The 17,354-nt window shown below is 34.9% G+C and overlaps 1 protein-coding gene across 1 annotated transcript; it reads right to left on the bottom strand.

Annotated features, from left to right (window-relative positions):
* Positions 1-1,269: 1,269 nt before the first annotated feature.
* Positions 1,270-3,430, bottom strand: LOC145012913 (ribosomal RNA-processing 7 protein). The gene is made up of 7 exons (XM_078971710.1): positions 3,293-3,430; positions 2,646-2,913; positions 2,283-2,519; positions 2,106-2,204; positions 1,912-2,009; positions 1,619-1,841; positions 1,270-1,541 (listed from the first exon to the last, which is right to left on the bottom strand). The coding sequence occupies exons 2-7, from the start codon at positions 2,821-2,823 to the stop codon at positions 1,456-1,458; spliced, it is 921 nt and encodes a 306-aa protein (XP_078827836.1). The 5' UTR covers positions 2,824-2,913; positions 3,293-3,430; the 3' UTR covers positions 1,270-1,455.
* Positions 3,431-17,354: the final 13,924 nt, after the last annotated feature.

The raw sequence follows: 17,354 nt of genomic DNA on the forward strand, positions 1-17,354 counted from the left end.
TATTTTGGTGATAATCTCATATTTAGTAAAGGAAAAAACTTGAAACCAAAACAAAAGTATCGAAAGTTACAGAAACCGAACAAAAAAACCCGTAAATCAAACCGAAAAAGACGTATGGAAAGACCGGGAGACGAGACCGAAAAAGACCGGTCCAAATAAAGACTGGTCCACAAAAAGACCGGTCCGAAAAAAGACCGAATCAGAAAAAATCGAACGGGACCGGTTTGAAAAAAGACCGGACCGTTCCGAGAACGACTTCAAAAAGACCGGACCGTTTCGAAACCGACCCAAGACCGGTCTAGAACTGCAAATGTGCAGGTCTACCTACCATCACGTTACATGTACATGTTTTGTTGTGGTTCTTTGCATAAACCCACAAGCATTCATCTAATGTTTAACATGATAATTCAAACTCAAAATTTTTATAAAATTTAGAGGTATATACCAAACCAATGAGAGTCCTAAGTACCATCATGCATTCGGAATGTCTTCCACCTCACTATCCAATAACAAACAACAAGCTTTAAGATTCTCAATGATGGTTTGCACATGTCTCTTGCTTCTTCTATATAATGCATGGACATCTTGAAGCACCCTTAAACCTTTCCCATATCTCACCAAATACTCGATTTAAAATGTCAAGGTCTTCTTGGGACAACCTGTAAATCAAGAAGCGAGACTTTGATTCTTCACTTTTACAAAGTTAAAGCTCTTCTCCAATGATGCAAAGATATTTGCACCATTCCTTCAACATCATTAGTTATAGAACTACTCTTTAACCGACATACTGCATCACACCAAGCATGTTTTCTCTTATGTTTCTTAAAGCATCTTTTGGTAACTGTTACAATTGCAAGAGACAATCCTAGCATCTTTTGGCAACCTTACTAGCTATAGGATCAAGATCCTTTTGAGCGTTGATATCATTAAATACATCTAGACTTCTTGATGTCAAGATAATCATGCACCCTTTATGAAGATTACCCATTTCAACCATGACCCCCTTTACTTGATTCAACCTTTCACATGAACATACGTTCCTAAGAAGCTCACATTCCTCAAGTTAAAGCTGTGGGAAACCACCCATAACTGGGCTTTTCTTAATTCAAAACCATCTAAATCAGAAACGTTGGTTTTTTTAATTCAAACAGACACTCTAAAACTATTTATATATTCAACAAATATTTTCTTTAATGAATTCACTGATGGCGATCTATTTTAGTATTACCTCTAATACTTTTGTACAAGCAAAAAATGAAAACCAAAAACTAGACAATAATGGAATCATTCAAAACCAAACCATACAAAACAGAATAGATTTTACAAAAGTTTAGTGAAATCTCTATGATCAGTCAATAATTTAATAACGAACAAAAATTTTGACCCCCTTGACTTGAACAGCTCTCATGTTACAGATAAAAACGAAATTCAAAATTTGTGAATTGAGGTGAGGTGCTAATAGGGTCGGAACTTCCTTTCAGCTCTCAATTGTTGTATCCTTTTCTTGTCCTGCTCAAATTTGCTCTGTAGCATCATGATCTCTGAAACACACACACACACACACACACAAGTTTATTTTTAGCATATCATATCGTATTTTATTTAGTTTTGGGTTTACCATTTCTTTGTGCCTCTCTTCTCTGAAAACGATAGAAAGTGAGGCCAACTTGGTCTTGGTTTTGTTTCTTCTTCTTTTTGGAGATGTTGTCCACGACAGCAGCCTGAGCAACAGACCCAACAGTTGTACCACTTTCCACATCTGTCGTCTTTTTCCTTCCTTTCATATGTGTCACAACTGTCCATCCACCTTCTGCTGCTTCACTCTCCCTTTCTTTTCTTTCCTGCAATGCATTTATTTTTATTTTTTTATAAATTATAAACTAAACCCCTCACAAATCATAATAAAAGTACCTTTTCCTTCTGTGCCCAGTGGTCAACTAAGAAGTCGTTGATCCTTTGCAACAAAACCTCTGCTCCAGGTCTACCTCCATGGTATTCACCAATCCATCCTATCAATAACCATCAGATGATGATCTTCTAAACATCTTCGAGATTTGAATCAATGTATATATATAATAATAAATATAATTGTTGAAAATACGTACTTTTCATTCCTGTTGTCTCATCCTCATCCCCTGAGGAAATTTCATAAACTCCGTCTTCATTGTCATCGGGTTTTATTTGAGAGATACTCTTTGAGTTACCTATATAAGTAATGTAAGATCATATTCGTTAAGTAGATAATTCAAGTTAGAAAATGAAAGAAACAATTCATATCATACCGATTTGTTGGTTAGAATTGGATCCAACTTCACTAGAGTGCAAAAGATGCTCAACGACACCATCTTCTTTTCCTTTCTTTTTCTGTTTTTTCAATTTCTTCTTTTTCTTGTGACTGGTTTTAACATCATCATCTGGAGTAGGAGGGGGAGCAACTTCACTTGTCTCAATGCCTTTTCTCTTTTTGTTTCTTGCAGCTTTTTTCATCTTCTTTGGAGAATTTGCACCTTCCAGATTATCTGCCAAAATTTAAAGGCATTATATTATGTAATGTAGCCATACAAATGATGAAATGAAACAATGCCTTAATGGGGAAAAAAAGAAACAGGACCTTATTAAATTAGTCAAAGCTTGTGAGTGCATACCATTTTGTTGGTTGGCATTATCTTCACTATTTTCTTTATTTCTTTTCTTTTTCTTCAATTTGTTCTTTTTGTCACTCATTCCAGCAATGTTTTTACCCTCGTTAACATGACTAGTGGAAATAACCAATTCCGATGGCTCTCCTTCTCTTTTTTTCTTGTTCCTTGAAACTTTTTTCATTTTCTTGTCAGAATTTTACACCTTCGTGAATGAAGCTGTGTTCCTTTGTCTTTTGTTCCTCCTCTTGCATGAACTCCCTGTTACTTCACCCTGCACATTGAATATACCTAGTTAGTTTTTAATAGGCAACTGCTAGAACCCGTTAGGTAATGTGAGCAATTGGGACTTGTTCATGATATGAACTATATGTTGTTTAATATGTTAACGCTTAATAGGTAAAATGTGCAAATAATTTCATCACAGATGTCATCAACTATACACTAGTTCATCAATCAAACTTCAAACTTCAGAAACTTTGCATCACAGATTCCCTAGCATCAGAGCATAATTCCATCAAATAATTTAGCAAAAACCAGCAAATAATCAACTTCATAACCGATTTCATTGTATGTTGGGGAGAACATTGCGACTTCATCATCAATTTCAGCAAAAAAAACAAGAGAAAAAAGGAAAAACTGAAAGAACGTACCTGAAGGCGACATCTGATGTGCGACGGTGGCGCTGGAGGTGTGGGAGGGTGACGATGGCTGGAGAGCGCGAGGTGGAGGAGTGGAGGCGAGAGAGAAGAGGCGACGTTTAGGTCAGGCCAATTTTGAAAGCTTCTCCTAGTTAGGACAATTGAGGTCGTTCCGCATTTGTTTGTAGGGTTTTGAAAAACCCATTATGTTGAGTTAATGAGTTAATGGTTCCACGGTTGCTTGCATAGGAAAAAAAAAAAAAAAAAAAAAAAAAAAAAAAAAAAAAAAATAATAGGTTGTTTAATGTTTAATTCCATAGTAATAAACAAATTTAGGTGTTTTGATAGAAGTATTTAAAAATCAGCTTATTTTGGTAGGAATAAATCAAATAAGTTGATTTTAATAAGCAGCTTATTTTGGTAGGAATAAATCAAATAAGCTGATTTTAATAAGGTAAGTGTTCGGATAGAAGTCTTTAAAAATCAGTTTATTTCGGTAGGAATAAATCAAATAAGCTGATTTTAATAAACAAAGGGGAATATTTATTGCTTATTGTTTATTGATCATTTTACTCATATAAGTTGTTTTGTTTGTCAAACACTTACAATGCTTATTGCTTATTGTTTATTCCCACTGCAATAAACTAATCCAAACATATTTTTAAAAAATGTTTATTTCCACCGCAGTAAGCAAATAAGCAAATAAGCAATAAGCTAATAAGCTAAAAACTATTTATTCAAACACCCCATTAGTCATGATTTTTAAAATTATTTATCAATTTATTGATATTTTAAAATTTCAATAAAGTTCAAAAAATGTTCGGTAAACATTAATTTCTTAGGCAAAAATATGATATTTTTTAAAAGTATGGAAAATCTCCTATTTTCATCAAAATCCTAAAAAAAACCACTATATTATCTTTTTGTGCGTTAAAACTTTAAATTTTTTAAAATATATCATTTAAGACATTGAGTTTGGTAAATCCTAGATAGCAAAAAATATTAGGTAATCGATTCTTAACGTTTTAATTGTTACAGTTCATTATATTAAAAAAATTCAAAAAAAAATATGAGGGTTTAAATGCACTAAAAATTAATATAATGGTTTTTTTTTAATCCTTTTACGAAAATAGATTAGGTTTTTCTGATGTCGGAAAACCTTAAATAAGAATTTCATAAAATATAAGGGTTTTAGTGCATTAAAAAATAATATAATTATTTTTTTAAGCATTTGAAAAAAATATGTTGTGTTTTTTTGAGATTTTCTCTAAAAAGTAAAGATTTTTTTTGTCTTTTTTAGAAGGTTAAATAAGTTGATTGAAAGACACTTCCAGAGACACCATAAATAACCTTTATCAAAAAAATTAAAAATATTTTTAAAGGTTCAAAAATTGACTAATAGGGTAATTACATTTTCGTTTTGTTCATATTTTTGTAACTTTTTTTTGTATGTATATCTAGGTAACAAATTTGATGGAAGTGTAAACATATGATCATTATGATCGGCTGTAACAAATTACAACTTACGTGACATATATGTAACAATGATAGTTACCCTGCCATGTGAAGTGAACAGTCACTATCAATATGTCATTCAGAATTATACTACTTATCACGAATCACTTGCACAATTAAGGCAATTTAAGAACCCAAACCTTTTTGGGTCCTATTGAGATTTGAGATTTAGAGTCAACAAATGGAAAAATCTTGGTCTTATCAATCTAAAACGATTTTATAATTGGAACATTATTTATATCTTTCATCATTTTGTAAATTTAAGATTTTTTGTCACAAAGATTGATTTCCACAAAAGTTCTTTGTTTTGAATAAAAGCTTTTATTTTCAGAATCAACTCTTTTGAAAAAAAATATTCTTCTTCATTTTGTGTTGTCATTTTTGTTTTTGGAACAAACATTTTTATTGTAACTTTTTTTTAACAACTTTTTGTTCTGAAACCTTTTTCGTTGGGACAAACTCTTGTGGATTTGAAACATCCTTTTTTGGAAACAAATGTTATCATGAAAAAAATCTTGTTTTAAACAAATTGTTCTTTTGAGATACTCTTTTTTTGAACAAAATCTTGTTTCGCAACAAACTATTTTGACTTTACACTCTTGTTGTAATAAGAGTTTGGACCAAAGTTTGCCTTAATGTTATCAAATTGTTGTGAATAATCTTTGTGATTAGAAAACCTTGATGAGTTGTTGGACTTTGATTACATTCTTTTGAGCATGACCATGAACATGAACATACAACATTTTGAGATTTATGAACATTATTCAAAATTGCTAAAAAGATTTCTCTACAAAACTTCTTTCTTTCATCAAGATTTTTCTAATATCTAGCTCTCATGGTTTGATCAATATCTTTTTTTGACTTGTTAGTCTTAACTTTCTGATCACTCACTTTTGATTTTCCTTTCACATCATTTGATTCGTTTTTTTTGTCTAGAAATTTATTTCGTAATTGGGACATCATAATTTCCTACATTATTTTGTGAAATGGACTCGACATTCAAGTTCTTTCGTAACGAAAACTTGATTTGGAGTAATTTAGACTTTTGGAAAACAACAACGTTTGCAACAAAATTTCCAATTCCATTATTTTCAACATCTGTTTCAAATTTATTATGATCTTCAAGAATTTTTTTTTTTTTTTTGGTTTTTTCATCATTAATCACAAAATTGGAACAATCAATCTAATCTTCCAATGAATTTTAACTCATCTCAGATTCAATAACAACATTGCAAGACTATTCAGAATTTTGTTTATCACAACGAAATATGTTTGTCATTGGAGTTCTTTTGTATTTGTTGTTTTTTTTATGCACTTAACTCTCGTTTATTATTCCCTTTAGACAATTTGGAATGCTCAAAATGCTTTTGTGTATCGAAATGACAAGAGAGTTGTTATGCTTTTTGCGGAAGACATTAGCATTACTATTTTTAATTGGGTTAAGAATAGATCCAAACTCCATCTTTTTGATTGGTCGATTTCGGGTATGTCTCTTATTTCAAACTTATTTTTGTAATTTCGCTTGAGCTCCTTGCTTAAGTCCTTTCTAATGTTATACTAATGTGTTGTGTGTTGTTAAAAAAATTGTTTTTTTATCTTCTTTAGTTAAAGTCTCTTTCGTAATATTCTTTATTTATTTTGATTTAAAAATTCTCCAATCTTTTCTAAACCATCCCTATAATTATGGGTGCAAACGAGCCCAGCCGAGCATCAGCCTGGGCAGGATCGACTCGGGCTCATTTAAGTTATGTGAGGCTTGATCTTGAACTCGGTTTGATTCGATATTTCTTGTACTAAACTAGGCTCGATCTCGTAAAATTTTAAACAAGCTCGGCTCGTTTTTTGTCTAACATGCCTAAATAAATTTAAGCTCGGTTCAAGCTCATTAAAAAGCTTGTTTATTAATACGATAAATCCCTAACTCCCTAAATATTTTTATTTTAGTATATAAAAATAACAATAAATTATATTATATATAGGTTAGTTTAAGCTCACAAGCCTAATCGAGCTTAGTGACATAGGCTCGAGCTCGGACTCGTTTAATAAACGAGTTTAATATTAAAATCGAGCTTGGCTTGGCCTTGTTTAAAATTGGTTTCGAGTCGAGCTTTTAATGAATCGATCCTGAGTAGCTCACGAGTAGTTTGGCTGATTTGCACCCCAACCTATAAACATCACTTATGGATTCGTTTGATGAAACTAAAGATTCACATTCATAACATTCATCATCTATTTTGTAACATCCCAAAAATAGTGATAAATATTTTTAGTTTTAAAATCATCAAAACCATACATCATGTGTGTGACAACCCGAAATTTTCTATCGTGTCGAGTCAAACACTTAATTGAAAGTCAAACTCATTTATGCTTACTTTTAGCCCGTTTGGTGTCCGTTTGAGCATTCTGAGCTTTAATACATCAAAGGTAATCATAGGAAGTATACTCCAGGGTTAAATGTGCAACATTGAAGTCCCAAAACTCCAAGAGTTTGGAGTTTACGGCCCAAACATGGAGTTTGCGGCTGTAAATTCTAAGGAGTATATATATGACCCTTAGTCATTTTTACCTCATTTCTCACTTTCCAAACTAGAGAAAACCTGATTTCTCTCTCAACTATTATCTCGATCTTCACCTTAGATCTTCAAAACTAGTAAGTATTCTTCTTTGACTTGTTGATACACCTCTTAATCTAGCATTCTCTCATGATTTCATCCATGAAATCCTTTCATTTTCATAGATCATCAAGTTTCACCAAGAACACACACTAGTGTTCTTGGCCAAAACCGACCATTTCAAGCTTCTACATTGTAAGGACTCTTGCCCTAGCTTGTGGTGTACTAGATTGAACTTGTTTAGGCCTTAGAAACATCAAGAATTATAGGTTGGAAGAGAGTTTACGGCCAAGGATCTCCCAAGGCCGTAAACTCCCTATAAGTGTGCAATGATGCCCTAAATTCCTTCCCAATGTTTGGAACCTAGACTAGAACCAACCACCATTGAACTAAGGACCTAAAACTTCGACTTTGTGGAGTTTGCCATGGGTTTACGGCCGTAAACCTACTAGGGCCGTAAACCTTGGGTCGTAAACTCCAAGGGGAGTGTTCCTTGGGTCGTGAACTCCCTAACAATGCTTTACACCCCTTAGATGCAACCCTATGATCTTCTAACACTTAAAGCAAAGTGTTTTTCCATGTTCTAGGGTGTTTATACTTACTTAATTAGTGTTTTAATCACTAATTAGTTACATATATATATATATATATATATATATATATATATATATATATATATATATATCTTTATATGTTCATAGGATCATTGTGTGTGTTCAAGTCTTCACTTGGCACCTAGCACTTTGTCCGACACTTCCATACAATCCACTCACTACAGGTGAGTTCATACCCCTTAATTAACATTTTAAATGTTTATAAATGTTTTTATGGGGGGGTACAAGTTGAATCATACTAGTTATTATATCAATCACATGTGATTAATAACTAGCATACAAATGGATTTCACTACACTTTTAGTTGTGTTACTAAGCATACTACTTCAAAATAACTTCTCAAAATGTTTTTACATGTTAAACTCTTTATCCAACTGTCTTACATACAATATCTTTCCTTTCCAACTCTGTTATAACTATGTTTCAAACAAAGGATTTCTTACACTTTAAACTATTCTTATCAAACAAACTGCTTTTAAATCGTTTTATAAACTGATATCAAGTCATCAATTCTTATTTATTAAACTTTTCAAAGGTTTTACAAAACTTCTTTTTAACTTTTATATTGTCAAATGCATGTCTATATATGTACAATTATATGAGTAATGTTTAAAGGACTTAGGACTGCTAGCTCGCTTTAATTCCTTTTCCTTGTTTGGATGTGGCCTTAGGGTATCGGTTATTTGTCCGAATGTCATCTAAATATTATTTATATATTATGTATACATATATCGACATAAAAGTTCTATCAGTCAATTCAGTACCTTTGGGTAGCAAAAGCATACTTTTCGGTTACACACGTACATTGCTAGTAACTATAATAGTATAGTTAGGAGATACTAATTACTATTCCTAGTACAATGAAACACACTAAGAGTCAGTTCATACATGAGTCAATGCATACTATAAACAATACATTCACTACATTAATACATATACTACTGTAATACACAATAAATGAATAGACACTAATACACACTAAATGAAGAGATACTAATACACACTAAATGAAGAGACACTAAAACATACTATATGAAGAGACACTATTACATACTATATGAAGATATACTACTACATACTATATGAAGAGATATTACTACACACTCCTGGACTGACCATCCTACACCTGGCTGCTCGCTACATCAGGTGTGTTCATCTACGGATGTTTTCGGTTGTACTGTTCGGCAATTTACCACACCGTGTTTATCCTAGACAAATGGATACATTTTTAAGGATTATAAAATTTTCATTATTACCTTTATCTTGTGACACGTTCACATAAACGATGAGGTAGAATATATTTTGATACGATTTCAAATGAATATATTATTTTCCTTATTACCTTTATCTTGTGATACATTCACATAAACGATGAGGTAGACTATTTTTTTTATACTAATAGTTATACATGGGAAAAATCGTCATTTTTACAAAGAAGCATACTTTCAAAACAGTCGGGTCTTGGTAGAAGACAACATTTACTATTAATAGGAAATATAGGATTTTTCTAGGGTTTTCATACTTATACACACTTTTCACCAAACATTTACAAGTCTATTCTCTATAGTTTTACAAATCAATGACACTAAACTCACCAACTTTATGCTGATAAACTCTTTCAAAATAACTTGTATTCTCAGGTCACCAGTAAACAGGTACGATGACCAGGTTTTGAGAAGACGGAGCAGTCAAGACTCATCTTTTATTTTGATTATTTATTATGATGTTTTATTCTATGAAAGAACACACTTGTATTAAAATTATACTATTAATGCAATGGATGATGTTGTTGCTTGCTTACTACTTTGCACTGTTGTGATACTTTACATGACGTCCTCCGCCTCAGAACGTTTCCGCCATTTTTGGTTTTGGGGTGTGACAACGTGTCTCAAAACCATCATAATACAAAAGTATCAAGAAGATCAGAGTAAAATGATTATTGCAACGAAAATCAAAAGGGAATGTTGTACAGTCAAGTCGAGCCCTTCCCCTTAGAACTGGAAGTACCTGAAAATGTTTAAACCACAAACTGTAAGCACAAAGCTTAGTGAGTTTCCTAAAATACCATAAACCGATAAATGGACCCAACCCACCATATAACAAATAGGTCCGACCCAATAATAAATAGGCTCAGCCCAACATACAGTAAATGGGCCCATCATAGTAATAAATGGGCCCAACCCAACATAATATATACATGCAATAATCACCAAAGACAACTAGCATCTTATAGTATAATGAGAATACTCACCTCGCTAATAAATTCAAAAGTCAACGCCTTGTAGAATCTGAAAATAGGTACTAAACACCACCTAGATCACCACACAAGATAAACTATGTAACGCCCGTAGATCAGGGCTAGTCAATTTAGAGACAATAAGCATCAAAAATAACTTTTGATAGAAGATTATTTAGGATGAATAATCCTAACTAAGTTGTAGTATATGTTACAAGGTTTCCGTGTATATAAAGAACGCCAAAATCCGAGTTATAACGAAGAATTTATGACTTGTTAAAGTTTCGCGACAGAACCGGCACAACGCTGAATGACGTAAAAAAATGAATTTACGTTAGAGCGATATTTAGCCTTAGCGATCTAAACGAGAATCGAAGATCTCGTTGTTAGTAGCGAAACGACGAAAAGTTAGGAAAGAACGGACGTCGGACGAAGAAGTTATGAATTTATAACGAAATTTTCTGTCCCGGCATATTAAAAATAAATAATAAAAATAAAGTCAAAATTAGCCGACGCAATCTAAACGAAAGTTGTAGAGCGTAGTCTCACCTTCACGTGGATATAAAGAACGTCAAAAACGGAGTTCGTATGAAGGAGATATGAGTTTCCGAAGTTTATTAAATAATTAATAATTAAAATTAATTATTAAACCTCAGCATTATCCGAAGAGGAGTCAGCGATCTGATCCGAAGTACGCCCCGCGTACGCCGAAGATGTCGACACTCGCACTCGAGGACTTCGGATGACGAACGCAGTGACGATTTCGGACCAGTACGCCCCGCGTACTCCGAGGCTCCAGCCTCCTATAAATAGGATGTGAGGGCAGCCGACTTCTTTGCTATTTTTCTCCATTCTCTCTCCCGTTTTGCATCGTTTTGCGTGCCAGAAATACCCCGAAGCCCCGGTATTATTCTTGAGCCCCGAAGCAAGTCCCGAGATCCCGAAGATCCCGAGAAGTGCGGTTCCCGAGCCGAAGCTCTGCCCGCGAGAAGTTCGATTTTTGTGGAGATCTTCCAGATCTACCAAAGAATACTACTTCTGCAAGTCGTAGTGTTGTCCGATCATCTTCTGATCAAGTGAGTGTATACTACCTTTCATAAACACGATAATAATACAAGTATGGTTTGAGTGTATTAAGTTTATTGTTGTTTATATGTGTGAGTGTGTAGTTACTTTCTTCTAACGTATAATTATGAAGTATTTTATACGAAATACGTGTTATGTGTATATATATTGTGGTTTATATGTGTGAGTGTGCGGTTACTCTTTTCTAAACACAAAAATATAAAGCATTAGCTATGAAATACATGCTATGTGTTATATATTAATTGTCTATATGAGATGGGTGTGGAATTGATGTTTTTATATGGGTGTTAAATGATTTAAACTATATATGTAATTTATATCTACAAATATGTTGGGTAGAACATGGGTAGATGAAATAGTTGATGTGTGTTGAACGAATGTGATAAGAGAAAGGTGAGGATATAATGGTGATGATAATTTGGTGATGAGAAACAGGTGATGATAATTAGGTGATGAGAAATAGGTGATGATAGAAAGGTGATGATAATTAGGTAATGATAAATAGGTGATGTGAGATGAGAGGAGATACCATAACCTTGACCGGCGATGTGGAAATTTGGCGATGTAGTCATCTACCAGAGTATAGATGGCGACCACGGACTATTCTAGATGACCCCGTGGAAACACTAGCAAGCTCATAACCTGTAGGTGATGAATTACGAGTCCAGGTGATGTTGTGGCTACGTATTCATGCGATGATACTCTAACCCTTACTATGAATTACGAGTCCAGGTGATGTTGTAGCTATGTATTCATGCGATGATAGTCTAACCCTTGTTATGATTTACTAGTCCAGGCGATGTTGTGACTACGTACTCATGCGATGATCCTTAGGAAAAAGTCCTTAGGAACAAACATACAAGGAAATGTGATGTAAGGAGATGAGAGGTAAATATGATGTAGGAGATGACCCTTAGGATAATTCCTTAGGGAACGTACTTAAGAAATAAATGGAGATAACGGGGATGGGTAATTGGGTTGATTGTTTGATGATTGAATATAATAATTATATTATTGTGGGTTGAAAACCCTATATGCTCACCAGGCTTCCAAGCCTGACCCACTCAGTTTAATTGTATCACAGGTATCGATACGAAGCTGCTTTGCACTGAGAGATTAAAGGAGATGTAAATCATTAGTGTAATTTAATGTAAGTTCTGTTTATGCTTATATGTCTGTATCGGAACATGACATCCCGAGGTTTTATTATTAAATGAAAATACATTCTCTTTGAGAAATGTTTTGATAAGTTATTATCATATCTTGTTTTGGGAACAAATTCCGCAATCGTTTTCTTTAAAAGATTACTCTGATTTTATAAAACAAAGCATAAACAAATCGGTCTTTTCTGGCCGTGAAAAATGGGGATGTCACAAACTATTAGGCTATCTTTCTAAAACTAGAAATTTGACTAAAAGTCAACGAGTCAAAAGTTAACCCTCATAGTTAACAGTCAAAGTTAAGATCAAAATTTCCAACAGCAACCCTCCACGTCGTGGCCTAAACTTGGCCACGTCGTGGGCACATAATGCCAAAACAGTCATTGATTCCCCAATCTCTATGTCGTGGTAGCCTAATGGTCATGCCATGGGAACTAGTTCTGAATAGCTTAACGGGTTAAGTTGTTTTTTTTTTCGATTTCAAGAGCTCCAAAGCTCAAATCTGGTCCTTTCCAAGATCTTAATGGATATAGTTTCCAACTTTATCCCTTGAGACATCCCTCTAAGCTTAGATTAAAATTCTAAGGTCCAAAAACACAACTTAATGCATGGGATTCAACCATTAAGCATTTAATCCATGAAGTCTTTGATCAAAAACTCCTAGAAGGACATTAAGGACCACAATGATCCTGAAAAATGCAAACTTTATGGACATGCATACCACATGTATGTCATATCCTAAATTTAGGTCAAAAGATGTAATCACCCCCATTTCCTAGATCTATGAGGTATAATGCTCTTGGGACATAGAGGAACCGTAAAGTTGCAAACTTTAGCTCTTTAACCCATACAAAGCATATAAAAGGGACCATAATATGACATAAAGTATAGATCCAAGGAGAAAGGCATAAAAAGGAGGAAACTTGAGGACTTACAAAGAGTCCATAAGATAAACACAAGTGAGTGAAAGGTTTGTTGGCTGAATCAAGACACCAACTCTTATTCTTCTTCTTTTAAAACCACCAAGAACTTCCAAAATGAGTACAAAAGCTTCCAAAATAATTGGGGTTTAGACAAGGAGTCTTTTGAAGGTGATGGAGGCTGAGGGTGGAGGAAACCATAGCCTTTAATTCCTTTAAATAGGGCTTAAAGCCCGAGAATTAGGGTTTGGCTCAAAACGTTCACCACGTCGTGGCCACTTAGTGCCACAGCGTGTCACCCATTAAAGAAGAGTGGTCCAAACCAATTTGCTACATCGTGGTGATGTCATCACTACGCCGTTGCCAACCAGGTTTTCAATCTTATATAAATAAAATTCATACCTCGGTATTCGGATCTTACAACTTTCCCCTACTTGAATCATACTTCGTACTCGAAGTCCTTAACCACAAATAACTCGGGGCAGTGCTCCCTCATCTCGATCTTGGATTTCCAAGTCCATTCAGAACCCTTTTGGTGTTGCTATTGCACCCTCACTAGATCCACCACGTACCTTGTTATGCAAGCTCTTCGTCTTCCTGTCAAGAATCGTGATGGATCTATGTATATAATTAATTTAGGCGTTCATCTATATGAATATCATCCCAAGGGACCACTACGGACTCATCCGCCAAACATTTCCGCAGGTTAAAGACATGAAAGGTGTTGTGAATCTGACTAAGTTTGTCATGTAGATCCAACCGACATGTCACCTTACCCACCCAAGCAATAATCCTTTATGGACGTATATAGCCAGGGCACAAGTTGCCCCGCTTACTGAACCATATGACACCTTACGCCACACCCTGTGTAAAAATGAAGAGTTTAATGAATCTCAAAATAATCTAGGAATTTCAATTCATCTAAAACCTAATAATCAATTTCGTTTTTCATGATGGAAATTGGTAAATTGTCATTTACCAACCTTCAAATATTTTACAACTTGGATTACGACATCCCTCTTCCAAATTGTAAAATAGGGTGTTGGGCCCTAGCCTTAATATTTCATTTGGGTGTTATATTAAGGACTCTTATCTAATCTAAACTTTGTTCTCTTCTTTTTCAGATGTCTTCCAACAATGCTTCTGGCTCAAACCCTACTGGCTCCTTCTCTCTTATGAACCTTTATGGGAGAGTCATCTTCGATGGTACTAATTTCATTAATTGGATTAGGAACATCAGGATGGTCACTCGTTATGAGGACAATGAATATTTCGTAGACAAGGAGCTTAAGGTCATTGATGGGTCTTCTGCTACTCCTGATGAGATTACTGAGTACACTACCCATGAGAAGGATGTCACTAAGGTGTCTTGTATCATGCTGGCAACTATGACAGTAGAACTCCAAAATTCCTATGAGGATATCTACCCTTATGAGATGCACCAAGACTTGATGGAAAGGTACCATCGGAGTGCTCGTCAAGAGAGGTATGAAATCATCACATCCATGATAACAGTAAAAATGAAGGATGCAGAGTCCGTCACAACCCACTTACAGAAAATGCAAAGGTTTGTGGACCATCTGTTGAAGTTGAATGTGAACTTCGATGAGGAACTGGCCATAGATATTATTCTACATTCACTACCTCCCTATTATGATCAATTTCATATGACTTATCATATAAACAAGTAGGAGTTCACCCTCAGCAAGCTTCAGGGACTTTTGAGGACTGTTGAAAGTAGTCTCAAAGGTAAGAATGTTGTTACCACTCCTACTACTGCCCCAGTTCTGGCAATCGGGAAAGGAAAAGGGAAGAAGAGGAAGACCCCTTCCAAGGGTCACAAGGGAAAGTCTCTTGATGGGTCCTCTTCTAGTAAACTAAAGTTAGTCCTGATACTCCCTCCACCAACCCAAAAGAAGCAGAGTGCTTCTATTGTCATGAAAAGGGGCACTGGAAGCGAAGCTGCCCCAAGTACTTGCAGAATGTTAAGGGTGGGAAAGTAAAACCCACCCATGCAGGTATTTACACTATATTGTCTAATAACTCTCCACATACTAATTATTGGTGTAAATCCCCATTTATGGTATGTAATTTAAATATAGTATTTTCCTTTCTTAAGAGGTACTCGACGAGTCAGTAGCCCAACTCGTCGAGTAGAGACGGTATTTACACGTGTTTTTAGCGGGCGACTCAACGAGTCCATATTCTGGACTTGGCGAGTCTGCTAGTTTGGATGAAACCCTAAATCTCAGGGTTTGTACCCTCTTTAAACGTCATTATAGCCTCCCATCCCAACCTCCAGCACCTCTAGAGCATTTCTCTGTAAACCCTAGTCCCCATTGTTGAGCTTGAGTGTTTTGTGCTAGCTTGGAAGTTGTAGAAGAGAAGGAAGGAAAGAAGACCAATAGAAGAGAAAGAAGATCCATAATCTAGCTTCCATTTGCTACATATTCTGGTAATAAATTTATCACCTTACTTATTCTTCTATTAAACCCTCTTTTATGCTTGTTTATGTTTCTCTTGGAACTTTATATGATTCAAACTCGAGAATTGAACTCTCCTTAGTATGGAAACCATAGATATGGATGTTATTGAGCTCTAGGAGCTCAATGTAGCTACCTTTATGCAAATATAGCCTTGTTCCAAACCCTAAGTGTTTATTGTTGGATGATTTTGGTGTTTTAGCCCCATTCTCTTGTGAATGCACGTAAAGTTGGAAACTTTACGTGTAAAACCAGCACTAGAAGCCCAAATCTATGAATTGAATGCACTGAAATCGATTAGAATCGAATGTATAGTAATGGCATGCATGAGACTCGACGAGTCAGTTCATAATCCCCAATTATTTCCCCCTTTTAGTGTTACGAGTTGGATGAGTGAATGAAGATTAGACTCAGTGATGTAGTAGTTAGCAGTAGTTTCGGACTTCGGTCCGATATAGTAGTCCAGTCTGCTTGATGTCTTTATGATTCAAGCATGTCTTTGTGTTATGTGTTCCAGACTTCGGTCCGATGCAGTATGCAGTATATGTGTTTATGCTAGTAGTTATGATTATGCTATGGTATGTTCAGTCAGTTCCGGACTTCGGTCTGATACAGAGGGCAAGGTCGTGGTAAGTTCCGGACTTCGTTCCGATGCAAAGAGCAAGGCCATGGTTAGTTCTGGACTTCGGTCTGATGCAGTGGGCAAGGCCCAATAGTTGCCTTATATGTTATTGTGTGGTATGTGGTAGTTTGGGGGAGCTCACTAAGCTTCGTGCTTACAGTTTCAGTTTTTGATTTCAGGTACTTCAGCTAGCAAAGGGAAGGGCTCGGGATGATGGCATGGCACACACCACAGTTTAGTCTGGGAGATAGACTCTGATATTTTGATATGATTTTAACACTAGTTTCGATTTGATAAATTTATTATGACTTTTTGAGATACATGAGTCATGGTTTTTATCTTTTGATATTTGATAGTATGGTTTATTAAAGTTTTCAAACAAGAATTTTCGGGTGGTATTTTTGGGACGTTTCAAGTTGGTATCAGAGCCTTGGTTTGAGGGATTTGGGCACACTCTCGGGTGTGTCTGAACTCAAACTAAGAAAATGGTATAAAGTTTTCAAAAGAACAACATTTTCGAAAGAAACTTTTGAATGTGGGTCCTTGATACAGGTTGTGGAATTCACATTTGTTTTGATTTGTAGGGACTAAAAAGAAGTGATAATGTGGAGCATGGGAAGATAAACTTAATCATAAGGAATATGAAAGATTCACATGTCACCAAAATTGGAATTTATTCTTTATTGCTTTGTAGTGGGTTACAATTAGATTTGAATAATTGTTGCTACTCATCTGAAATGGTGAGAAATATTATTTTCTTTCATGGTTTGTAAAACAAGGTTTTAGTTTTTCATTTGATAATGAAAGCAGTGTTATTAATGCTTTT

Source organism: Lactuca saligna, chromosome 8 (genome assembly GCF_052625555.1).
Source record: "Lactuca saligna cultivar CGN05327 chromosome 8, ASM5262555v1, whole genome shotgun sequence".
In the NCBI taxonomy this organism is placed as follows: domain Eukaryota; kingdom Viridiplantae; phylum Streptophyta; class Magnoliopsida; order Asterales; family Asteraceae; genus Lactuca; species Lactuca saligna.